The sequence below is a fragment of the Diprion similis genome, chromosome 6 (assembly GCF_021155765.1).
Source record: "Diprion similis isolate iyDipSimi1 chromosome 6, iyDipSimi1.1, whole genome shotgun sequence".
Taxonomy (NCBI): Eukaryota; Metazoa; Arthropoda; class Insecta; order Hymenoptera; family Diprionidae; genus Diprion; species Diprion similis.
Window position 1 is genome coordinate 7,973,132 of NC_060110.1, and position 27,288 is coordinate 8,000,419.

Below are 27,288 nucleotides of genomic sequence, written 5' to 3' on the forward strand. Positions count from 1 at the left end.
ATTAAAATAAAATGTTGATCTGAGTATAAGTGTTGTTATTTCCAGATACATTGTTAGGTACTGACAGTGTATTAGGAATAGTTACGCTAAACAGTTATTTGTACCGTATTCTGATTTCGAGTGATTTTACTATGTTTACTGTAACTCGGTTCAGCGATTTTTCAAGACATGTATTAATTTTCCAAATGTTGCGACGGAATGAAATTTTTCGCGCTGTCGTTAATTTTTCGATTTACTGAAAATAATCGTGTCGTAGGATTTGAAAGGTGATGTCCTTGCGCGATTCGATCTGCTGATATAATGTTCGATTAGAAAAAAAAACAGAATTGAATAGAAGGAGTTTGCTAACTCTTCAAAACCGATTATGCAATCAATCTCAAACTTAATATTTGAAGAATTGCACTGCATATTAAAAAATAGAACCTCAGGACGTGATAGTCGTTGAGTGACGATATTTTTCCTTGGCCTTATCGTACATAGTTCAAGATTTCATCTAGTTAAAACACAATTCTCTTATAAACCATTTCTGCATCCCATTATGTGGAAATGAATTTAAATATATTTTTTAGTTTGACTTCAACATCGGTATTCGATGTTTGTGTCATCGCGCAATGTCTTTACTTCGTTATAGCAGAGAATCGATCAGAATAAATTTGGTTTAGAACTGTAAATAATCAGAAGCTTCACCAATTTGACCTCCGTTATCAGATTGGGACAAACATATTCAAAATAATCACCTATATACGTACATATCGTGAATCTTTGGCTAAAAATACTAACCGTTTTAAACAAAAATTAAAAACTGTTTTCAAATGATACAATCTACTCTGTTGAAATCGCGGTATATTTTTTTCTCTTTTCATAATTGTCAACCATCTAAAAAACCGATTCTTCGAGCGTGCATCGTAAGCAGAAGAAGCCATTTGCAAAATTGAATAGCTTTAAGTGGCCGCAAGTCCAATTACTACACGAGATGTGTGTCGATGACAAAGTCAAAGAGGTATGAACACGGTATGCATACCGTTGCGACTCCTTCACGCGGCTTTAAACTAGCAAATCATTGCAAAAAAGAGTCACTCGCGTATTGTTATTCTTATTATACGAGTTGCCAGTTGGCGCAAATACACAACGAGACTCATTGTCAGGTACATGATATTGGGTTCGGTAAACTTCACCTTGTCCTTCAATGTAGTGTAACGTTCGAATCGAACGGATAAGGTATATACCACTTGTATACAGGAGATGTGGCAAAAAAACAGTGCAAAAACTTGAAAGGTACCTCGTGTACCCCTTTCATGGACAGTCTCTCCTCGACCCACCTACTTACATTGGCCAGAGCTCGCTGAAGTGGGTATGATCGGTCTCAACACTTCGTCACTCGTGTGTTGTGTTCCTCATTTTTCGATCCAGGTATTATTTTTCGAGTCTCATGTTGAGATGATTCTACTCTAGGTTGGCGAGACCGGAATTCTTTAAGTCCTGAATCCAATCAGTGGCTTTGAAATACGCGTGCCGAAAGTGATATGAATGTGCTCTAGCGAAGTGATGACGATCACTATCGATTCACCAGTCAACTTATCGCTGATGTTTCACAATCAGTGCAAATACCAATAAACCGCGCTTGATAGTGTAAATTCAAAACCGTTATACAACGTTGAATCATTAGCCAAGGTTAATATCATACGATTGACGAAAGTGTGCTAATAAAAATCTGTGTAACTGCATCCAGAGAGTTTTATTACGTAGGTAGGCGAGATGTTTTTTTTGTTTTTTTTTTGGATTGCGAGAGGGAGGGGAGGAGGATGATCGAAATGCCGTAAACAGACCGGTTTTTTGCAAGAATTAAAAATCAGTTTCTATTTCCTTGATTATTTGTACCTTCGAATGTCTATGCAAAATGGCCTAACTAACTAGATTTATAATGTTTTCATCTACTTTAGCAAAGCTACACGTAATACGTGTAGTAATATAAGCTTAAAAGATTACAGTTGTGACGTAAATCGAGAAACACACGCATACTTAATGCACGTGTGCGCCAGTGTGTTCAGAAACATCAGCGGCGATGCATAAATGTATGCGTTTGTATGATATATATATATATATATATATCTACTCACATCAGACGGAGGGGAACCGGTTATTCTGAAAACTGGTTTCTGGAAATTCGTTTCTTTATAAATATGGAATAAGAAGTTGTCATTCCGAGGCTACCCACCCCGACATGTTCCATTTATATTCGTATGTATGAACCTATCGTATGTATATGCAGAGTGCGGCACATGGAATTGAATACCCAGTGCATACGTAAACTAGTCGACGATGTTGCTGCTTCTATCCCTGACTGTACTAACGGTGGAAAATACGTTATTGATTGATGGATTGTGTTTTCTTAGTTTTTAACTACACACACCAATTACTTTGAGTTTGTTATATTGAAGAATGTATAACAGTCATTTCCACTATCTAGATATATTCGGTGGATTCTGTTGCAATTTTGGAATTGTAAAAGGTTTCAGATATTTTGAGAAATTTCAAATGATTGGTGAAAAATTCAAATCATTGCAGTAGTTTGAGCCGAAAGTATTACAAGCCTCTTTAAATAATTCCTTCCAAGCCTAGTAATTTCAAGTACTTTTTTTTTTAAATTATGGTACTCGTACGATATTTCGTTTTACTTAAAAAAAAAAAAACAAGGTGTAGTGCTCTCAACAGCAATAACCCAAAAATGTAGCATTGACAATTGTTAATCACATTACCTTTCAATTACAAAACTATTCAAACAATTATCCTATCGATACCTGTGTTACTAGAACTTTCTAATAACCCTAAGAAATGTCATTTTACTCATCTTAGTAGTAAGTATAGTTACAGCGTTGCCAACTGTAGGAATTGGCGACTTCCCTACTGCGACATAATCAAGAGAGCCGGGTGTACGCACAAGTGTAACGCGTATAACACGTGCGCTCGGGGATACATGTTGATGATGCCGATTTACACTTAAACTTGACCTCCTGGCCTCGCCACCTCGGGTTCGGCGAGATGTTTTCCATTGTTCGACCGACTGGCGGAAGAAGGCGAACGCGGACATAACCGGGGCCATGCCAGGGTTATCTTTGCGGTATAACGCTGCGCAGCTATATATGTTTAATAACGCAGGCACAAATGCGACGTTACATATATTTGAATTTAAATGTATGTATAACGAGTAGATAGGTGTGCGAATATTGTCAAACGCTTCTTGTGGCAAATGATTAGACTGTTTTGTAAAGCTTATAGAGACCTTGAAAACTCTTAAACGTAACTTACCCCTATCTGTAAAAGTTTAGTGAGAAATCGTATAACCCCTGCCGTCTTGGCTTACAAACATCGTTATATCTCCAACACTATTGATCAGGTTGAATCGAAATATAGCCTAAAACCTGGCCAGACGTTATAGCTATCCACGGGGAAAAAGTAATCAAAATCGGTTCGGTAGTTCTGGAGTTATAAGCGAACATAGGGACAAACAGAGAGAGAGAGAGAGAGAGAGAGAGACGTTAAGTATTATGTATAGACCTATATACAGAGAAGAGAAGATATGTATATATATTATGTATACATAGCATGCAGCGATAACGTCAACGCCGACGTCAACCGAAAATCCCGCGTAAAAATGGTAAAACGTTTTTACCATTTTCATTTTTTCCTTTTGTTTCATTCTCCTTAATATACGTCCTTGGGAAACAGATGAACATAATTTAACTTGAGAGTCAGAGTCGGCGTCAGCCGCTGTCTCGCGGTCTTGGAAATTCTATGCTGAAAAAGAAAAAGAAAAAGAAAAGAAAAAATTAAAGGAAAAACTAACAGAAAAGGAAAAGCCAAGGGTTCCTGGGTTCCCCTTCTCAACTGCCTTGCGTTGGTGTCTTTTTCCACTAGCTCCATCTGTCGCTCTTCTGACATTTATTTAATTTTTTATTCGTATATCCCCCCCCTCCGTATGTTTGGGTTGAAAATTAGAGACGTAGACGCGGTTTTTGCTGCCCGGTATGTGAACCTTATTATTCGCTTCGCCCACACGTGGCGCGTGGAATTGAAATTATTTCAACAATATACATGCGGATGGTTTTCTTATTCTACCGCTATATAACTCGTGCAGTGAGAAAAGGTTCGTTTCTTTCATAGTTGCTAGAAAATTGATATCGTTACAACAATGGTTTGAGTTTTGTTGGAATAACAAAAAAAATCTGATAAAAATAACTATTCTGTATAATTAATTAATTACAGTTATCGATGCATATCGATGTTAAATCTGACTAATTATTCTCGGTACAAATCAGACATCGACATTAATTTGTCGATGCGATCGATATTAAATCATCGCAATAGTTAGAAGAATATATAGTAAGATTGACCCTAAGTGCAACAACAGATACTAAGATTTTCTAGTTACAGCTAGAAAAACTTGTCTTCACTTTACTTAAGAGTGATTAAAATATTTAAATACCGTATAATACAAGCCACGACAATAAAATTTCTCTCGACATTGTCACAAGAGTTTTCACTTTTTCACAGTTTCTTTTTACACCTTATTTTCCGCATGCTTCGTTCTGTGCACGATAGTAATTATCGCCTAGATTTCCACTCAGCTCCTAACCTATACACTCGTTACGTAAGCATAGAATGTTAACAGCAGCTCCCACGTTCTGCACGCACGTTCCGATTTCCCCTTCGATCTAATACAAATTACGCAATTTTCCTATACGACACTTTATCAAAGTAGTGCAGTTGCAGCATTGTGAGCGAGGACGAGAGGTCGACGTAAGTGAATCGACCTACTCGTTCCTAGACCAATACACTGCTGGAATAATTTTACTGAAATTGGAAAAGAAACGTCTGTTAGTTTTCGAGCAGTCAGAGTAGGGAGGACGAATTCGTCCTAGATGACCAACGGCGTTAAGTTTTGGTGCAAGCAAAAATTTTATAAAATTCTTATGTCCTTATTAAATTTGCTTTTTTTAACAGTATTGATCAACCTAAATAAGAAAAAAAAACATTTGCAGTGATCAAAATTTGAAATAGTAGGAATATTCCACAATTTGGACAATAAAGTTAACCAAAGTCGCGTTACCTTCCACGGAATCATCCACCAGTAACGTATGATGAAGTGGGTTTATGTGAGCAGAGTGGACGTGAAGAAGGAAATCATTCTTCATACAAATTTTATAATTTTTTTATGTAAAAATTTTCCTCTAGATCTCCTAACTTTAAAATTGACCTTTTTATAAATTAGAATTAAGATTTTTTATGAATATAAAGTTCATTTTCTCGAATAATAGTTCAATTTTATTAAAATTCATACTCAAAAAATACCTTCTTTTAAAATAGGTTTAACTAAAAAAAAATTCCAAGTGAAATAATTAAATCGTTATCGCGGTTATAAGAAAATTAAAGAATATCAAATTAATTTCTAATTTCCCATCAGTAAAACTAACGCAATTTTAATATCAATTATTAAATTCCCGGATATAATAAACTGTAATCGATTAATACTTGTTCAAGCTAATGTTATTATACCATGCATTATTACATACTTTATAGTCTATTGTATTGAAATCATGTGGAAACATACTCGTGGTGTATAAAATTACTTAACCTCTGCACGAGCAGCTGGAAAATGTTTGGCTTCCTTTTTTTTAATTGTGTGTCTGACCAACGACGCGGTCGTGCGATAAGCTATCTGAAACGGATATCCCATATTTGCTTTTTCTTCGCACCCATGCAACGTCTCTTTAGCCTGCGCTATACTCCGGATTACCTACTCTACGTGTGCAGACACATATACACACATTATTCCCAGAGATTATACGTCTAGAAAATATAGACGAGAAATACGTATTGAAATTCTAGTCTTGTCGGATTTCCATTTTGATTCACGTACTTCTGACTTTCAGTTTGTTCCGAATTTAGAAAAAAAAAAAGAAATAAATAAAATAATGAATAAAAAGTAATTATTCATTAAGCAACAGGTAATTCTGAATAAAAACATTACAACAAATTTTTATTTAACCAAGAAATAAAGAAATCGCACAGATTCTACGAAATCGTAATAGTAAATTTGTAGAATTCATGGCATTTCTTTATTTAGTCGTCAAATGAAAATTTATTGGAATGTTGCTGTTTAAAATAGCATGTAGAATCGCGCTGTTAAGTCTTTTCGTCACGTTTGCGATACGTAGACTTAGATATTTAAGGATATATACGTCAACGGCCAAGTCAATCAAGGCACCCTATTAAAGCTTTTTCTCCAAGGCAAATAAAATAAAGCAATTCCAATTACGTATGGAAGCGAGATTTGTTATTCGTGTGTGTATATAGCGTATACAGGCAAGGTGATAACACGGGTAGAATAGAAACTCTTTGAAATACCTACGTCATGTCTGTCTGTCTGTCTGTCTGTCGGTCTGGCCCCGAGAGCTAGGCGGGAATTCAAAACCCACATTTATAGAAATACATGCACAGTATCTGCTTACGCATATTTCCATCTACTATAATCTGTGTAACACATAACACGCCTATAACAGGGTGTATACCCTGCGGTCTACCTTTGCCACGGTATCAATTATACCTTGTGCACATAATACGACACTTGGTATATAATAACATTCATGCCGCGTAAGTTTATGAAAATAAAACGTTTAAACAACAAGTCTCGCTTCCTTCATTTATATACTATAGGTATATGTATACATATACAATAACGTAACTACTGTATGCATGGCGTGCATACCTTGTACACATTGCACATAGTGCATGCGGTAGTTTCATGAACAACTTAAAGTCTATTAGTCGTATATTTTCTACACAGATATGATAATAATAATAGGATGGATTTTTATTTGCATAGTGTGAGAATGTATTTGTACACACACACACATACGCGCGTACGGCATATGGGCGTGTTTGCATTAAATTAACCTATAAGACCGAAGGAACAAAGTTCCGACTTATGCCTAATTTTGCACAACATCTTGGCACGTGCAATGATATTCAAAGATTGAATGAAAAAAAATTTCACTCGTTCGCACTGTCATCAAGGTTTAAAATGTGAAACTGAAGGTAATCGAGTCGAATGTTAAATGTTTGTTATTAAATATATATACCTGACATACATATATATATATATATATATACTTTATCAAATAAATTTAAACGTCCGTGACATCAAATTGAGGAGTTGATGAAAAAAAGTGGAAAAAAAATCACGATTATCACATAAAAATTCAATTTCATTATTAACTAATCGAAAAAAAAAAAAAACTTTCTACGTAAATTCTGGCGAAATTCGTGGAGATAAATTTTGGCGATTCTTTTCTTATCATACACAAGCATGTTGGCATTGCATTCCAAATCCTGAGTATTCTTTTCCCGTGTTTCACGACTTGTGTCGCGGCCTCGAGATCGTCGCAGGCGGCGGCGGCGGCGGCGGGACAGGGTGTAAATATTTATGCACCGGAGTTAGAAAAATATATGTTATGCATCAGAGAGGCGGTCGCGGGTTGCTTAAAAGTCTTATACGTCACGCAACAGCGGCAGTGGTATTTTCTATCTATCGTTAAATGTTATACGTCGCATAGTTGCTGCATGCAGCTGAGAGAATTATTCGGAGGTGAAGAATAATATCCTGAACCTACCCAATAGCTCGGCTATGAAACACATACCCCTGATATGTGAGAGTAATTTTGTAAATTACAAGGAAAGGAAAACATATTTCTACAGTGATTTTTCTTTATCATTTACATGACGGACCTCTAACTTATAGATAATGCTAAATTCCCGTAAGAAAAAAGTTGAAAAAGGGGGTTGTTGTTCTCATTATTGTGTTTTAGAATATACGGAACCAGTTTATACAGTTTTCAAACACTTTATATTACATAACTTTTTGATATATTATACTTGTATGAAGTTACAAATTTTAAATTTCGATTCTGTACTTGGTTATATTCTCCTGTATGAGGTTTGTCTGGAAATTTTCGTCTGGAAAGTGAATACGGAATCCAATCAATTGTGAGGCTGTCCACGTAGAATAAGAAACTGATTTTTAAATACGTCCCAGTTGAATAATGTAGAAAATTCACTAGTTAAGAACTTTACAAGAAAATTAAGCGATGAATGTTGGTTTTTTTTTTTTTATCCAAAGCCATACGACTTGTCCAATTTCGAAAGATTTGAATGGATTATTGACGAATTATCCATGGTTATCCGATTTCCATTTTTAGATACAACTCTTTTTTTATCCCCCATTGGGGGGGGGGTTCGTTGATGGCGTGAATCCAGAATTTCGATTAGATTCTGGAGCAGCTTCGGCCGCCATATCTTGAATTTATATAGAAATGTGATTTCGCCAAATAACTCGCCGATTTTCAACCGCAGATTAAAAATTGTTATAACTACAAAACGAAGGAAATTTAATTCTCTACAATTCTGTTAAATAAGAATTTCTTTTTCGTCTACGATAAATATTTTCTGACTTAATGAGTAAATTGAAAATGGTGGCCAAAGTTACCACAGAATTTGTCTGATATTGTGGATTTAAAATAGCGCATCTAAAAATTGCAATTTCAGGTGTTTTCTTTGTACGTTTTTACTGGGTTGCACAGGCACTCTACACACATGGACCGCAGAGGCATAAATCCCGGGTTTCGATAGTTTCAGCGGTGTGTTTGAACCCAACACAGACGCGACAGAAGACCGACCCTCCTTCCCAACAACCGTCACGAGGCTGGGCACGGGGCAAACAACAGAGATGCTCGAAATAGGCGTTGCCCAATCAATAGAGACCACGTATAAACAAGAATCCGCGTGCCGCTTTTACGTGTTGTATATTTTCTCGAAGCGATGTGACGAGAGACCGCACAGGATCGAAAATCAGATAGATCTACAATTCTTAAAATGCCTGACAGGAAGTCTCCCTCTGATGTTACGTTCGACGAAAAACGGCGGTTACTTGATCACCGTTCAGATAAGTGAACAGCATCAAGGTCAAAGTATCAATATGCCGAATGAGGTAGAAGGTTGGTTAGAAGCAAGGAAGCACGTGTTCTGAGAAAAGACGATCATTCAAACGACGAAAATGTTTCTTGTATTCTACGACAGCTTTCTTTATTTGTTTATTTATTTTTTTTCTATTTTCTTTACTTTTCTTTTTTATCCAAAGAAATTACTCATCTGCCTGATTATTTTTTACAAAGTGTTGTATAATTTCACAGTATTGAAATGAAGTTGTTTTACTGGTCTTGAATGTTGTTTCATTGTTCAATGTTTCTGAGAAACGAAATTGTATAAGATTATAACGTTCTTGGAAATGATTATATTAATATCAATGAAACTCTGATATAAGATTCTAGGAAGAAATTATTCACTATACTTTGTAGAAGTAATGAAATATTTCTTTGTCTCAAATCAAGCCTCATCGAGTCAAGTAAGACAAAATTGTTTTTGGTTTTCTTGAAACAGAATTACGGTCAATGAATATCGTTCGTAAGTCTGTGAATATCGACGAAATATCCGTTTCTAAAATCAAATAGTTATAATGCGGTTCGACACTTGCATAAAATGTGTAGTTCCAGGTTCAAAGCTGATTTTGAGTGAAAAGATGAACAGCAGCGTATTGAATTGCATGCCGTTATCAACTACCTTCTTCGAATATTATTCATCATATTTTCACCAACTAATGACAATATTTCCTCACTCATCGTCCATATACTTCCGTCTAGTTCAAACCTCTCCATGAAAATCGCTTTGGTTTTCGCATTGCGGTAATCTTGTTTTTACGTTGGTTTGAAACGGCGAACTTCAGGATATGCAAGAGTCGCAACAGTTTTGCAACACGGCGATAAACGTTTTTTCCTTCTTTTTATCATCATTCCAAAATTCTCTATACAATGCAATATATATATATATAAAAGCATGCAATGTGTACGTGATAGTGAATGATTGACGTACATATGACCTGATCAGCCTTGACTTGTGTGGAATAACCGAAACTCTCAACTGTGCATATCAGCAATGATTTACCGAATTATAATCGTAATGCTTGTCACGAAACTCTGTTTATGGTAAATTGTCTGTTCACATCTTTTCAATAGTTTGTGAATAAATATTTGAGACACGCGAGAGTAGAATAATAACGACAAATGTTGATGAAAGGAATGTAGATTTTTTTCTGCAGAAATTTCTGAGATGGTTTTAATAACGCAAAAAAGATGAAAATTTACTGCTAATTTTCTCCAATCTTCCAAACAGTAATTAAACTCTCTATGAGACTTAATCCCCACAAATTACATTACGAAACAAAATGCAAATTCGATTCTAAACGAATTATATGACAATGACTAGCGATGGGGTCGACGTGAGAGATTGACACTCACTTTCACATAACTCGTATAAAATCGAACTAGCATTTTGTTTCGGATCGAAAACAAGTCACCTGGCAAGCTGCCCAAGGCATTAATGAACATTACTGTACATAAAAGTTGCATGCGATTGCAGCAAGTCGTACTGCACACATTCGCACCTGCATACGATAAGTACGCTGCAGGCTGACTCGAATGAAGGGTGAAGTCGTCGCAGGTCGACACCGAACGTGGGTGTGGTCCTATAATCGATTTCGACTCTCTTCCTCCCCCCCTCCCCCCTCGCCCTTCTCTCCTTCCCTCTCTCTCGTCGCATCCAGCACCCCGACGTCGACGGAGCTAAGCCAGTTACAGTATTATCCTTAGTACATATACATATGCCGTATTACGAGGCTTTCGTTTTCAACTGGGCCACTTTTTACACGGCGACCTCATCGACGCTCTTTTTATAATTTTCAAACGAGTTGTGGCAGGAAAAAAAAGCCTCGTGCGAAATGTTTTTTTTCCCACAAATCACGCTTCGTTACGAAAACTGAATAGGTGTGATATATGTCTGGATCGTGATACAGAAGAAAAATGAAGAATTAAAAAAATTTTCCCTTGGGGTAATTTTTTTTTTCATAATTCTATATAGATATATACATGTAATCTGCTTAAAGTTTGATCGAAAAAACGCTTTATACGCAGTTGACAATGAAAAATTTTCACCCCCAAGATATATCATCTCTCCTCCAATTTAATTGTCCTTCGATTTCTAATAATTGAAAAATATGATAATATATATCATACATGATGTATACATACACTGGATTTTTTGGATGATATTTTCAGTTATCGTCAGTGTATAACATACATTGAAATTGCGGACAACTACTATTTAACGTAATATTATGTGCATATTTTTTGTCCTTCGGCAAATGGTACTAGAATTTAATTCCCTCTTCTCGTATTTTACTATTCGGTTATTAATACTTTTTTTGACCAGACTGTAGAAATACCAAGCATTCCAAATGATGAATACCTTTTTTTATCACCACACCCACGCAGAAAGAAATTAATCAGTCGGGTTGCCGAGTAGCGGTTTTAGCTTTATCCGTTTATTGCTAAGAGATTAGAGGCTGTAGGTACATGTACATATATATATATATCAGTAAGTACACCACTTGAATATGCATAAAAGCGCAGCCGTACTCTCCTCACAGCGATATGCGTAATAAATTATTTGTTTCCGTAGACATTTTGCATAAGTTGTATATAATAATAAACGTAAGTCCCTAATCAATATATTTCGCTAATTCTCAGCATCAGCGTTACATGATCATACCACTCGATATCGATCACAATTGCACTTAAATACGGTACCGGAAAGATTTTAATCAATGAATATCAAGTGAACTAACATTTATTCAAATCAACGAAACATATCTTCGGCCATATTTGGTAAATACGAGAAATTTTTTAACGCTAGTACAACTTAAGCGTAAATTTACCGATGTCATCGAATTAGGAAAATATGAGAATACTTTTCTTCGTTACGGTTATTCATCGAATTTCTGACACTGCTAAAATTGCAAAATTACGATTAACACCGACGTTGCGAATCTCGACTTCGTATTTTACCACTAGGTATAAACAATTCCTTTTACAGGCACGTTTTCACGACGACGGGACGGATGCTGCGGCCGGCTTGAGCATATCACAAAGCAGCAGCAGCCGTGCCCGTCATCTGCTTATTGTGCACCTGCTTCTTGCGCATGGCTGCTGCGCTGCGTGCATTCGGGACGCGATGCAGGAAAAACGGAGGGCTTTCAAAACGCTGCAGTCCCTGACTAAAGTTCACGTTATACGACTCTACAGGCGGCGAAGCAGAGCCTGCCAGGATTTTCGAGGCCTACCATCATCGATCCTGCTTGCTCCATCCACCCGGCTGCTGCCTCGCTCTACAAGCCAACCACTTTGCAGGGCTGCAACGATGCTCTGTGTGCATGGGAAAAAATTCAAGTCACTGTTCGCCACGGTGAAAAACTTTCATTCGTAGAATTTTCCCTCGGAAATTTCATGCAATTTGCGCTTTTCTTTAGGAAATATTTTCAAAGGAAATTCCTAGATTTATATTAAAACTGAAGATTTTACATTCAAGATAATCGCTGAGACTTTCATTGTGGTGACAATTGTTTTATCACCTTTGAGTTGTCGTTATTCTGTTATGTTATTTAAATCTGTGAGTAAAATTGATCATCTGGAATAAATTTTTCTTAAATTTAATTATTTCGGTGAAAATTGATACCTCCGTTTGAAGTTTTCGAAATTCAATTTTTCCGAGTAAATATCTAACAATTTTCTATAAAAATTCATTCCGAAATGTTGAATTTTAGAGAAAAATCGGCTGCTGAAACTTCTTACTTCAAAATTTTATTTTTCTATAGGAATTTTCATTTTTATCATTTACGCAGATTTTTATACAAAATTTCGCAGACATACGAATTTCATAACGCAAAAAAAAGTTAGTTTGATCGAATTTGTTTTCTCGACGAAAAAAAGTAAACTCATTACCTCAAAAAATCATTTCTAATTCCCATGATAGAAAAGTGAAATTTTCAGTTTTTTTCCACGACTAAATTAAAAATCCCCTAACAATTCCAGGTTTTTCATGACCCCTTTTAAATTCCCTGACATTTCTAGGTTTTCCAGATTTTCCAGGTGTGTGGCCACCCCGAAGCTGGATGAAATAGGAAAGCGAGAGATTCGTACATTCAAATTGCCGCGACGTGAAAGGATCGAGGCAGGCAGGGCGACCACCGCGTGCTTCGTGCGAAAACATGTGGCGGATGTGAAACATGTGGGCAGCCGGAATCACGAGTTTCAAGTTTACAGAGGCCATGTGCCGCGCATGCGCCTCAAAAAATTGACCGCACCTACGCGCGCAATATTTCGTTGTGTGGGTGGGTGATCGACACACTTGTGCTCAAACAGACGACGCGAGACCCGAAAACAATCGCCGCGTGCTGAATCTCGTTTCCGTCAGAGATAACTTTTTAGCAATATTATACATATTTTTCCTACAGCAAGATAATTTTTATCCAAATTTATTCGTAGCTGTTTTTTCAAATTATTCGCATCGTCGTAATTTTTTCTTCTAACATTGTAGCTTAAATATTTATTTTCTCCATATCTCTCTCTCTCTCTTTTTGCGACTGCCAACCTGCCACCCCCCTGCCGTACTCCTTAAGTTTAGAAACACTTGTAATGAAATAAAAATTTTCTATTTATCTCTGATGCTCGACGAAAATTTCGATGTGGGTCAATGTCAAGTGCGGATGTTTATATTTCTTTGTAATAAACATAATTTTTAATTGTTCTATCGCTGATAAAATGTTTGATGGCATTTATGGCTGAAACTGTAACCTTTTTCTTCGAAAATTGATTGCTTAGGCTCAAGTATAATATATAAAACAGGTAAGCTGATTACCCTAGCAAAATGAAGTTTTTTATTCAGTAGTAAAATATATTTTACTTTCTGACTTGCACAACGTTTCAATTGAGATTGGCGACATTGAAGGATTGATTTCATGAAATTCACAAAACTGTATGAAAATAGTTTATCACAACAGTCACGTGACAATTAAGGGTGGATATAATATTAATTGAAAATCTAAGGAACACTTTTGCCCAAGTAGAGGGATTCAAATTTCTATCAAGAGAGAAAAGGCAAGACAAAAAAAAACTATCATAGACTTTTCTAAAAGCGAGCATACAATTTTTTTTTATGAGGTTGGTATGTAATTAGCATTCTTCAAATTTACAGGTTACATAATGAATTTTTTTTTTTTTTTTTGCTTTTAACGTATTCTTTAACCGTTGTGAGCATTTACCAAGATGATTCCTTCAACAGAGAGAGCTAGAAAGACAGAGCTAATTTTAGATGAAAATATGAAACTCCCAGAAATTGGAGTTGTCTCAGACTGAATATTGTTTTACTCTTGTTCGTTTCTTTAAATAAATCTGCTGTAAGTCACAGTCTGTCCGTTCTACGTTATACACATAGAGGTGAAATTCTACCTACAAAATTTATTTGTAAAAGGAAAATCCCTTAACAAATACTAACATCAACGTTATACATTTATTTTTTACGTAAAAAAAATGGAAAATTCCAACATTGCAGGCGGCTTGGAAATTGGAATATTTCCGTTAATTACGAGTAAACGACGCCAAAAATTCAATCTGAATATAATCACGTTCAATCGAAAAAGTTTCAGGTTTCAATGAGATATCTCTTTAAGGACGATCGTTCACCAAAAATTGATACCAGTTATCAATTTTAATTACGAAATATTCTCACGTCCAGTATTTATTAAATTATTATATTTCCAAGTTACCGAGATCTCTCTCTAAAAATACAAAAGCAAAAACACAGGAGTCGTGAATAAAAGGTTCGATACTTCGTTTGAAATCGCTTCAAAAGTGTGGAAAATCTAATAAATTCGTTCGATCTGAATCTACGGTGGCTTATTTCAGTCAGAAGAATATTTGTTACAAATTCTATACATTTTTTATCATGTTGGCATCGTTGGATATTTAATTTAACAACATTCCATTAATATTGATCATGATCAAGAAATGACAATGTTAATACACTACTGAAAAGAAAATAGAATCTCTTCTCTTCTTAAAAAAAAAATGGTCTCTTCTGAATAATGTGAGCCACCGTAGAGTGAAATCGAGATTAATAAGCATCCATACCCAACGATAAGGCTTTGTTTATAATTCTAGTATTTTTTGTTTCTGTATTTTTAATACAACTATCTCGTAATAAAATGAATAAATAGTATCGATTTTTCGGTCAGCCAATCTCTTGTGTCCTACTTTGCTTCGATCTCCGCCATTTAAGGCAAACCTCTTTCGATATTTTTATTGAAATATAAGAGCGTAATGAGAAATTGATAAAAGGTCACGACGCGATTAACATTGAATTTTTTTTCGTCTTAGTTATTCCCCTAATTTTTACAAGACATTTATACAATTTTTCGTATATCTTTTTCGAAGGTCAATTGCGCTGACGTAAAACGACTTTAGGCGACTCCAAGATATCTGCACCGTGTGACCTTGACCATCAAAAGTCCACGGGCATCCACGTGGAACGAAACAAGGCCAAAGAAGTGTACTTTCCGTTGTTAACACACCAGCTGAACACACGCAATAGACGTTCGTTGAAGAACGTGAGTGAGCAAAAAATGTGTGTAACAAAAACACTGTCAAACAACGATGAGATGAAATAGCACCGAATCCCCCCGCGACGTGGCACAACTCAATTAAAAACGATATCACGTGATGAGCCACCCACCATTATCCGAATAGGCGATACGTAATCGTCCCACGGATTTGAAAATCTGTTTTTTCGTTGACGAGCGCCTGACCATCCATCAATAATTTTCGACAATGGTCCGCGCGTTTGACGGGCATAAAAAATCTCTCGGTATAAAAACCGCGCGAGAAGAGTTGCAGAGATTTTTAGAACGCGTGTAATTGAGGCACCACGAAGAGGAGAGGCGGACGTGCGGACAAGTGAATAGACAACGAGCTAGGAGAGCGCGACTATTTTTACGCAGGACGAATGTTTAAATAGAACAACTACACGTTGGTGGCTGTGCACAGCGTGAAGCTTTGCTTGTCCAAGTAAATCTGTGAGGTTGAAGTTCGTAACGCTAATGTGACGACGGATTTTCCCGAAAACTCGTTGTTTTGCAACTTTGGGATTATTCAAAATACGGTGAATAATTTTCAGAGAGCATTGAGAAACTTATATTTTTGCAAATACAGCTTTTTTTTAATTATTCTTAAGCTGCAAATAGTAATTTTGTGTTTAACGTTCGACTACGTTAACGCTTTCAACTTCAAACTTGTGCATTATTAACTAAAGTTGCAAAGTTGAAAAGTTTAGGCAAATACGTTAATGTAACGATGCGATGCGTTCTCAGGGGAAATCTTTTATTTCGAAACTTTAGGATAGTTTAAAATACTGTGAGCCGTAATAAAGCAATCACAAACTCAATAGTGCAACTTCAAACTCATTCTAGAGTCGGAAAATAGTTATTTGACTCTTCATATCTGTAGAGATCACAATAGTTAATATCAACAGGAGTTATACGTTTATACTACGACGAGTGTACTTCAATTGCATTGAGGAACACTTTTAAACGGTAAAAATATATAATTATAAGACGGTAAATGGAAATATATGGAGATTGAACGACACGATACTTCGTGACGAATTTTTTGGTAGCAACTAAAAGAAATGAAGAGCTAGACAAATAAATATATTTGTAAAACAACCACACAGTGCATTCGTACAGGGGTGTCTACATAATATAAAAATAAATACAAAACAATATTTAACAAATAAAAATTAAAAAATAAAAACAATATCATACTTTAGCAATGTTAATTTAACGAAATATCAGGGAAAAATCATTATCGTGCAATTTAGGGATAAGAAGTCGGCTTTTTAAAATATATATTTAAGTTTTATTTATTAAGATTTACTGAATATTAGACAATCCTAAAGATGCGAGATAACAATTTTTCCTACATATATGCATTATTATAGTAACGTTACAAACTTCAATTTCCTCCTTAGTGACTACCTTGTTTTTGAGATTCTTGTATACGAAAGGTCAGTGTACTATTTATCAGTATAATTAACACCGATATAAATCGATCTTTCAAATAAGTTAGTATTTACGATTGAAAACGTTGTTTGGTTATGGATTTACAGTTAATGAGGAAAAAAAAAAATCTCCGCACACTCGCGTCGAACTTTGACGCAGTGTTTGTGGAGGTTTCTTTAATTTGAACAAATTGTGACTTAGATCTGGAAAATTTCCACGATAAACATGGATTACGGGTACGTCAGCGATGAAGAGTGGTAATCGTTGAATCAGCTGTCGATCTACATCACACCCCGTGTTCTACGTGCGAGTAAACATGACGTGGGCGTGTAAAGGTTCAGCCTCGTGACGTACCTGCTTACGTATATATATATTATATACCTACGCAAATATCTTATACATATATCTACTTATATGTCTATGGTCAGAGTGATATCGCCACGCGAAAGGTGGAAGAAACTGAATGTCCGGTGAGCCAAGAGGTGAAGGACTTTATCTTGGCTTAACGGCTACTCGCTCGCGTGTACGTGTGTAATATGTATGAACGAATAATATAGCGATAATAATGAAACACAGAGACATTCGAAGACGGAAATTGGCCTGAGATATGTGTACGAAGATTATTCCTATTGAGCCAAGAAATCGGTTATACCGTTGTCGGTAAACATCTCTATATTTAATCGAAAAATTTGCTGGATCTGAATCCGTGAGGGGTATATATATATTCAATGTGGTTGGAACTACCGTATAATTTGATTTAGTAAACAGATGGTACTATAGTTGCATTAACTAAACGTTCAGAGGAAATTGTTCCAACAAGGGTCAGTGTATAGTCGCGCACTAATTTAAGAGCTGTCCTTACGACGTATAAAAAATATTTTTTGATTCAGATAAATTACGTATAAATTAGCTTAACTAAGCGTACACAGTATCAGCAGAGATCATCCTCGGCTTAGTTAATTACATCAATTAATATTCATTTCAATCAAATTAATATTTTATAGGTCACCAGAACAACCACTTGGGTCACGACATTTATTTTTCTCAATACTGAATTGGACTCAAAGCTATGTATTTGGTTACTTCGACAACTAACAGTCACGAAACCACCGGTTACTCCAAAATATCCATTCAATTCCACACCGAAGTTGAACGGCGTACTTTTAAGTGTATAACTCTACATTGCAATGTAAATATATGTATCATTTATGGTTACTCGAATACATTCTGCATTTATCATTGCAATTTTTGATCTTTTCAGTTACTCAATTCAATACTAAAAGAAATTGGTATTTACGTTGAGAAAGTACCTTTAAAACTGATCAACTCAACCTATCAATTGTTATTCCTAGAATATTTTAAAAACGAGAACCATTCGGATTGATGAGATTGGAGCTCGAATTTTGTCTATTCACAATCAGACTAGTAAACGAGTCATGTGCGGCAATTGCTGTACATACTAGTTTCATCGTGTTTCTGAAAAAAAAGAAAAAAACGGGAATGAAGTTAGTAACGTTGCTTTAACGATGCATGTTTAGGAAAAATGGTTACTCCGCATCCTATAATTCAGAAACAATTATTTCTCCTCTAACATTTCGTTACGTTAACGTTACTAACTTCAGCTTGATAAAAAAAAAAAAAAGCGCCGATCCAAAGTCTAGAATTGAGATGACATGACGTGTAGACTGCTTTTAAACTCTGCGACACACAGTGAATGTCTCATCTTCCGCAAGTAACGAATTCAAATACGAATCGAATAAGAGGCACTAAATCGGCTCTGATATACCGAAGTCAACAGATCCTGAATCACCGTTCATACCTGGAATCCATCTCAACTCAAGACTCGGACCACAAAAAAAGGAAAAAAAAAGAAAAAAAAAACGATGCCACGAGTAATACATCTGACAGTGCGATAAATACTAATCTCAATTGTAACGAGTATGTATTAATTAAGGTATTGTTGTGTTTTACGAACCGGTATGAGTGCGAAGGTGAGCCTTGAGGTGTGAACTCTTTCCGTAAACCTTGTCGCATCCAACGTAGTAGCACTTGTGGGTTTTTCTTAGAGGAGCGGACAAGGATCTAGGCGACGAAGAGTTGTTTTTGGTGGACCTCGTGCCCTCGTTACTCGAGTTAGAGTTCTTCCCGGTCCCCGTTGACTGATTGGGGGAAGCCGGTGTCCTGGAGATTTCCTCCTTCGGAAGAACCGGGTCCTCGAACTCCATCTCTTCCTCGTCCTCCTCGTCCTCCTCGTCGTCATCTTCCTCTTCGTAATCCAGCTCGAGCTTAGGAAATTTTCGACGCTGTTGCAGTGGTTCTTCCTCTTCCTCGTCCTCCTCCTCCTCCTCCTCCTCCTCCTCCTCCTCCACCTCTTCCTCCTCCACGACCTCGTGATCGTCCTCGTCCTCGTGGAACAGGACCTCGGGGACCGGCTCCTGCTTGATCCTCGTTAGGTCCGTTAATATCCTGGCCACCATGTAGAGGGAACTTGAAACGGACTCGGGGGGCGTCGACGGCCGCGTTTCCGGAACGGCCGAGAGATTCTCGACACTCGGCAACGTCTCGACTACCACGCCTGGACTCGTGTTGTCCATGAAGTTCTTGTGCGTGGTGGGGTAGGCGTAACGCTGGGACAGGTCCAAGGGCATAACAGCCGTTGTTGGTGCCGACCAATTGTGATCCTTTGCCTGAGACATGGCCAGCAGGCACTGCGCCGCGAAGTTTATGTCCTCCTGATCCATCGACTGATCAGGATTTTGCGTTATTGCCGTATCCACTTCCGTACTCGGCTCGGTAAGGTTCATCCTTGCGCCAAAATCTTTGGTCAACACTGAATTAATAAAACACTTCTATAAATCCGTAAACACCAGTTTCTTGGCAATAATTTATAGACGCTTTTTGCGACGCTACTCTTATAACTCGGAACGGTGACTATTACGTTCGAAATAATAAATTGAAACTGCGCACTGAGCGTATATAAGTTTGCAACATGTATCAGTGAAGCGAAACTAGAAGGATCTTAGAAATGGTCAACGAGATCGATGAAACAGAACAGGAAAGCAGAAAAAAGAAAGAAAAAAAAAAACAATAAAAACCAACAAAAAACAAAAACAACTTAAATCCCACTTGGAACACTAATCGCGAAACAATTTTCACAAACACCGTGGAACTTCGATTCCCACTTGCGAGTCTGCGGTGAGTCTCGCAAGTACGTCGACTTACTACTTCGATAAGAGCCAGACGACCTGACTCCTCGGAGTGCTGGCGAAGACTAACTTAAATACCGCCGGAACGTCCGCTCACCCGTCCATGTGCTCCACCCCACTCCAACCCCACTCCAACCCCACTCCAACCCCGCTCCACCCCACTCCACTAGGGCATGGCTTTGGCTCTTTCGGCGCCGCGATGCGCCATTGGTCAATTTCGCCCACGCGCTGCGATGCAGCCCCACCTAACCCTCGACCCTTCGCCGTATTCACCCTGCTTACCGTAAGGTCCGTAATACCCGGGGTATACCCACTTGACTGCATCATATTATAGATGTATAGGTGTGACGAGTATGGACTTTGGATACAATGTACTGATTTATTGCTATCTAGTGTTATTTTCACGCGTATAACACTGGTTGGTCAGTGGCTAACGGTGGTTTTATTGCCCTTGATATTTGAGCGGTCTTATTGTTGGAAAGATTTGATGTGAACGACCCTATGAGTAAGCGTAGTTTTTCGAAATTGGCTCTATATATATTTATATTGTCAACATTTCTATACATGACTCAAAAAAGCGATATTTAGAAGTTATTATTTTTTGTGGCTTTCGAGACTCGGGTACGAGTTGTTTTTATCCGCCTTGAACAAGTTCATCATTAGTTAACTTTGAACAAAAAATTCCGGAGCCCGACGGGCCCCTCCGAAAATTCGTTTTTTTTTTAAATAATAACTCCGCAACCTTTAATTCTATCTGTATTGAATAAATGATTCGTTATCTATCAATTTGTAGAACAAAAAAAATGTATATTCTGGAACAAGTGGCCTTTATCTAAGATATGATTTTCAAAAAACCTTTAGAAAAAAATAAAATGTGCAAATTTCGTTAAAATCCGTTGAGGGGTTTTTGAATTACAGTGGTCACCGACTTCGAAAACATAGTTTCGAGAACAACAGGTTTATAGTTTTATACTCTATTTATGTATCGAAATACTAGTTATTTAATTACTTACACTGAGTCATCTATTCCATTATAAGCTTCTAGGATATCGATTTGTTGTTGTTTACGTCCCATTTTGCCTTTCCGAGTGTTCTCATTAGCTCGTTTGTCTGCCACCTTTCCATGCTCAGAATTAGTATTTTCAGCGTACCGATTAAGGTATCTGATCAAAATTTCTGGAAGCGAAAATTCTCAAGAAATCTGGCCTTACTTGGGATGAGAAAAAAGTGTCGAAAATCGGGAAATCGGGTCCTGATGGTACGTAACTTTATTTTACTGATTTTTTTATAGAGATACTTCAGGTACCTACTATTTGTTCAATTAAAATGCTGTGTGATTAATATTTCTACTTAGCTCAAGAAGTAAGCTAAGATACATATTTAATGTACTCACTTTTTAATCAAAAGACAAATTGAAAGTTTTATAGGAAGATACTCAAAGTTTAATTCAGCTACTTTTGTTAGAAAAATGCGTCAGTAATTAAAAACTTTATTGAAACAAGGCTGAGTAAATAATAAATGCTGATAATGGTTGATAAGCTCAATTTTATTTTGCATTTAATTAATAATTTCACGATTTTTCAAAAGTTTTAGAAATTTTGCGGAAATTGGAGAATTTTTGAGTCATGAGAAAAAAAGTGAGTTGAGAAATCAGAAACCCTAGTATCGATGAGCTACTTATTCCGCGTGCATTGATAACAATTAATAATGCATGTGTACCTTCATTATTTAATATACAAGTAGGAACGTACGCAGCAATTTCTACGATAGTAGAGTTACTATTCAAAGTTTTTGGGCTTACGTTTTTTCCACACTAATTAATTGAAGCTTCCATTGTTGTTTTCATTGAATCCATCGATACATCTTGAGAGTAAAGTTTCACTACTAAGGTCTTCATAAGTTGGCTCAATGGTACTAAAAACATCAGGAGGTAAAGAGGGAAAATCTTGATTGTACGAAGCGAGTTCCTCATTTGCTTCATCGCGCTGATACGATCACCAAGAATCATCGCTTTTTGAACACATGCTATGATTTGGGTTTTGGTCCTGTCGAGCTGTACCCATGAAATGTTGCCCACATTGCAGATTTCATAATTTTCCTAAAAACACAATGCCGACGTATTCCTAAGCCATAGTAAACAGATAATTTATGAATCATCGTTCCTGAAAGTTGGAAATTTGACATTAGGTGTCGCTGATCTGGCTTGTCATATAGTTATATATTTCGCGACGTCACAACCGGAGAAATTTCCTTGTTATAGTGTGCAAGAACGGGGGTTCGATTATGACTAGTAAATTTTTTTGAATTGAATAAAAGTGTATGTACATCCCCAACTCAAAATCAGTTATTGCTAACGTAGATCGCTGATAATGTTTACGTTCGCGGATCGCGTTCGTGATGAACAAGATCTTGGAAATCATATTTATTGGTCGAATCTACCGGAACAGGCCAATGAAATCAGCGATCTTAGTTCAACGTTGAACATCCAGGAGCGCTGTAACTGCTTGTGACGTCACGAAATATATATTCACAAGCCAGGTCAGCGGCGCGTTAACAAGACTCGAAATTACAGTGAATACCGAAATAAATTTAATTATTCTAAATTCGGTATTACTATCTCTCGGTACATCAACCTGTATGATTATTTTTAATTTTTATTTAGTTGTTAAAAGATATATATATATATATAGCAAAAAAAAAAATGGTAAGACAAGAGAAGTTAAGCGAGGAAGAAAAGAAATTAAGAAAGAGAGGGTCCCATATGTTATAAAAAAAAATATGGAAGCCCGTTACTTTTAAGTAACCTCGTTTAGCGAAACTTCTTATTTCTGCGATAAAAAATGTTTTGCTTAGTACAAAAAATTTGGATAAAATCCTGACTGAAATTTCGGAATTTGATGAGAAGTACCCAGATTTACTTGAAACCTTCAGAGAATATTTTCGATGCATAATACTTTAATAGAATACAAAAAAAATATCAAACACATCTTCCTCCTTAATAAATGCCAAGCTGATATTCGATGTGTTTTCTAGAGCTGCCTAATACGACTATCGGTTGTTGTAAATCTGAAAACAATATTCAAAAGTGCATTCACCGTTCGAATAGCACCTGAGAGCCACAGGAGGTACAAGGTAGTCGATCAAATGTAGTCCGAAAATAACAAGTTGGTTTATCAGGTTTATCATATTACCAGGAATCTTTAATCACGATGCCGAGATCATTCCGTGATATCGCTGAATGTGCAATTGTGATATCTAATTCTCGTTAATAGGGCACGTAATGCTATCCGAATGCGTCATTAGCTCGCGGTTTCACACTGTGATAAAACAGCAATCAGATTTAAAATTTGATGAAAGAGAGATTATATTATTTCACTATCAGATCCGATAGACATGCAGATAACACCTCGGCAGACGGAACATATGATAGCTGGCATTCCATACAGATTCTCTTGTCGTCAGTGCAATGATTCTTTGATATATTTTTTATACTTTTGTATTGCTGATACGAGGATCGAATTAAGCTTAGATCTTCTGTACCTCGTGTTGATTTATTGAAAATTATACAGAAACAGATAAATTACAATTTTTCATCGAAAGGGGCAATAACTCGACGATTATAACGAAATCTTCCAGAATTTTCCATAACGAGTGATTGACAAAAATTATTCGGTATTGGGTCTGACGAACTACTAGACGTTTAAAAGACAAGATTGTTTGACGGTATAATTTCTATTGCACGAATTAGTTAAATTGCATAATTGACTGAACGGCATTCAGAATTCATAAATATTATATGAAATATTCATAATTACGTTTCGACTAAATTTTAAGAACTGATATCTATCTGTTCATTATTACACGACTATCAGCAATTAATAAGCAAAGAGAAAAAAAAACGGTAATCATTTCCAAGAAGCCCTAAACATTCGCTTGCATAACTGTTTTACTTTTTTTTTTTTTATTCATTCAATGTTCCAATGATTTTCGTACTTTTTGAAAATAGTTATTACCGGATTGAAATCTGTAAGACAATTCATTCCGTTTGTTGGTAGTAATCCGATAAGCATAAAGTTGAAAACCAGAATTTTTTATTTATGCTTTTACTACAGCCGCCTTTATTCCTTTTGCTCCATGGTCTTGAGCAAAGTTCGAGTCAAATTACAATCTAAACGAGCGGTAGGCGAGTGTTGATTACATACGACAAAGCGTCTGTCTGTACATTGGTATACATAGTGCATACACGAGGAATTGTTTACCTTGCAACTCTGCGTCTCTCGAGGAACAAGTGTCACGTTATATTGCCGCTGTTAGCGACTGCATAGCTACGTGATACACAGGAAGGGGGTTACAAAGAGGGAAACTAAAACAGGGAGATTTCTGCAACAACAGGTGCTCGTCGTTACGTCTTTCCTATGAATTCCCGAATGCATAGTGCAGATAATTTACAGACAGGGATATTCCTCGTTTCTGTATATGATTGGAAAAGAATTTGGGAGAATCTGGTCATCGGTAGATGATTTCAGGTAAATTATGTGACTAGCAAAGTATGGAAAACTTTGTGCTGGCTGTGAGGGTTCAGTATTATTACATGAAATCAATTGCCGACAAAAAAAAAATGTGAAGAGATAGGTATTTCGAATGGAAATATGAACCAGTTGGAGTGTTGCATTTTTTAAACCGTGGATATATACTTGTTAGAATAATAATAATATAACTGTAGTGTGATAATATATTTTGGATTTTATATCATGTCAAATGAAATGCATAAATTATAGATTGAGTTAGACTGCAAACGTGGCGAATCTGTTCACTGTCAATGAAGGGAATATCTAGTAAAAATAAATTGTATTTTATCTAAAACACGAACTAAAAATTTTATAAAATTTTCACGATAATCATCCAACGTATGAGTTTGGTCAACTATATCGATAATAACTATCTCTTTTTGCATGCAAAGCGGTCGACATGTACAGTACAAACCAGTCAATTCAACGACGTCCAATGCTTAAATCAATTACATGAATGGTCAAAGGTTTGTTTTAAATTGGAATATGAGCTTTCCTGACATGAGTGTTCCTTCAAAGGCTCTCGTTTGGCGTACCTGATGTCACACTACATTGCAAATTTCTACGGTAAATGTTTACGCAAAATAAGATGCGAAAAGTGCTTATCTTTGCGGCCAAACCCAAAGCTGATGGAAATATTAAATCTAAATTGATAAGCATTTTAATTTCTATGAACATTGTAGTAAAAATTTAGAACAACTATTAGCGTCACTAACAAGGAGAAGGCAAAGCCTGGATGTCGCGAATCGGGTTCTCCTTTCGCGTGGTGAAATTTGAAGACCTCTGAATTTGCGTAATTTTTGATTTTTGTTCCAATCCAGCCTTGGTTGCTGAGATATCGCGATTTAAAAATTTGGAAGTTTTGGACGGATCTAAGCCGGTTTCGGCTCGCGCGTAGAGTACGTTGAGCGTTTTTTGATTTAATTTTTTATTTTATTCTATCATTTCTCATAAGACTTTGCATGTGCAGGTAAATAAGAAAATTCTAAAATATGTATTACTACTTCTATTTGCTGTTTACTAGACCGAAAACTGGTCTTTACCTGTAACGGGACAATGAAAAACACCCCTCCGGTTGAACCTTCTCAAGAAATGAGTACCTGCAATATCCTACTTGGGTTTTCTATAATCTCTCATTACTCATAAGACTTTGCATGCGCAGGTAAATAATGCAAATGAAATGCTTGTCTTCGTTTCATAGAAAAATAAGGTGAGACAGGGTATTAAATATTCCGGGTATTTACGTGTTATAGGAAATCCAGCTGGGATAATCCAGGTATGCGACACTTCAGGTATTTATGTGCTATAGAAAAGCCAGGCGGCATATTCCAGGTACTCATTTCTTGACAAGGTTCGGCTGGAGGGGTGTTTTTCATTGGCCCGTCACAGGTAAAGACTACTTTTCGGTCTAGTGAACAGTAAGTAAAACTAGTAATACATATTTTCGAATTTCTTTATTTACCTGCGCATGCAAAGTCGTATGAGAGATCATAAAATAAAATAAAAAAATTGAAATGAGTTACCTCAAATTGCATAGTTGCGATAAGAAATAAATTTTTCTACGAGGCAATGCATACGATATGCATCCACCAAACTTGTAGTAGCATAATTTACCAAAATGATCCCGATCCATGGTCTATCGATACAGTAATTACCTGCGTGATGTATCTTCACGTTCTCACGATTCTTATACACATTTAGCAGATAAAACTAAACAATTCATACTGCAATCAGAATATGTAGTTATTTTTTACCATGATGATTTATTTCTGTGGATCAGTTGCAATCGTTTATCACGCTGCAATTTTATGCGGCGTGCGCTGCGTGGGAGAGGAAAGCTTCTACAAGTTGGTTTCTACAAATTGCAGTCCTACAACCGAGCGTTTCGATTCTACAAGTTCGTTTCTACAAGTTCGTTTCTACAAGTGACGGTCAAATAATTTAAATTAAATTAAATTAGATGAAATTAAATTAAATCAAAATGTACGAAATCGACAATTAAATGTATCAGAAACGAACTTGTAGAAACGAACTTGTCAGTTGTAGGATCGCAACTTGTAGAAACGAATTGTTAGGTATTGGCACTTGTAGAAACGATACCCTCTCCGCTGCGTCATATATTGGCTTGGTAAACACTCGCTTGACATTGAGGCATTTGCTAGCTGCAAACACTCCGTAGACGTAAACGGGAAAATCGCAAAACAAGTAAAGATATTAATTCATGACAGCGTTGTAATGTAGTTTCAGTAGTTCATATTCTTTATATCAATACACGTGAAGCTACTTGCTCAGATAAAAATACGTGTGTGTTTTTAATAATTGTACAACGCAATTATCATTGATCCGCCAGTAGATAAAAGACGATTTATCGGAATTCCAAAAGCGTTTTTTTTTTTCACACGAATCAAGACAAACGAACAGTTTGTCGATTTAACGAGGCATTTTCTCAACTGCTCTC

At 36.4% G+C, this 27,288-nt stretch overlaps 1 protein-coding gene across 1 annotated transcript in view; it reads right to left on the reverse strand.

Annotated features, from left to right (window-relative positions):
* LOC124407090 (Krueppel-like factor 9) overlaps positions 1–20,188 on the reverse strand; it is a 40,968-nt gene extending 20,780 nt beyond the window's left edge. Inside the window, exons 1-2 of the mRNA XM_046882910.1 lie at positions 19,361–20,188; positions 19,032–19,183 (exon numbers count right to left, since the gene is read on the reverse strand). Coding sequence (XP_046738866.1) covers positions 19,032–19,183; positions 19,361–19,860 — 652 coding nt within the window. The 5' untranslated portion in view covers positions 19,861–20,188. The remainder of the gene's footprint in view (positions 1–19,031; positions 19,184–19,360) is intronic.
* Between the last annotated feature and the right edge of the window lie 7,100 nt (positions 20,189–27,288).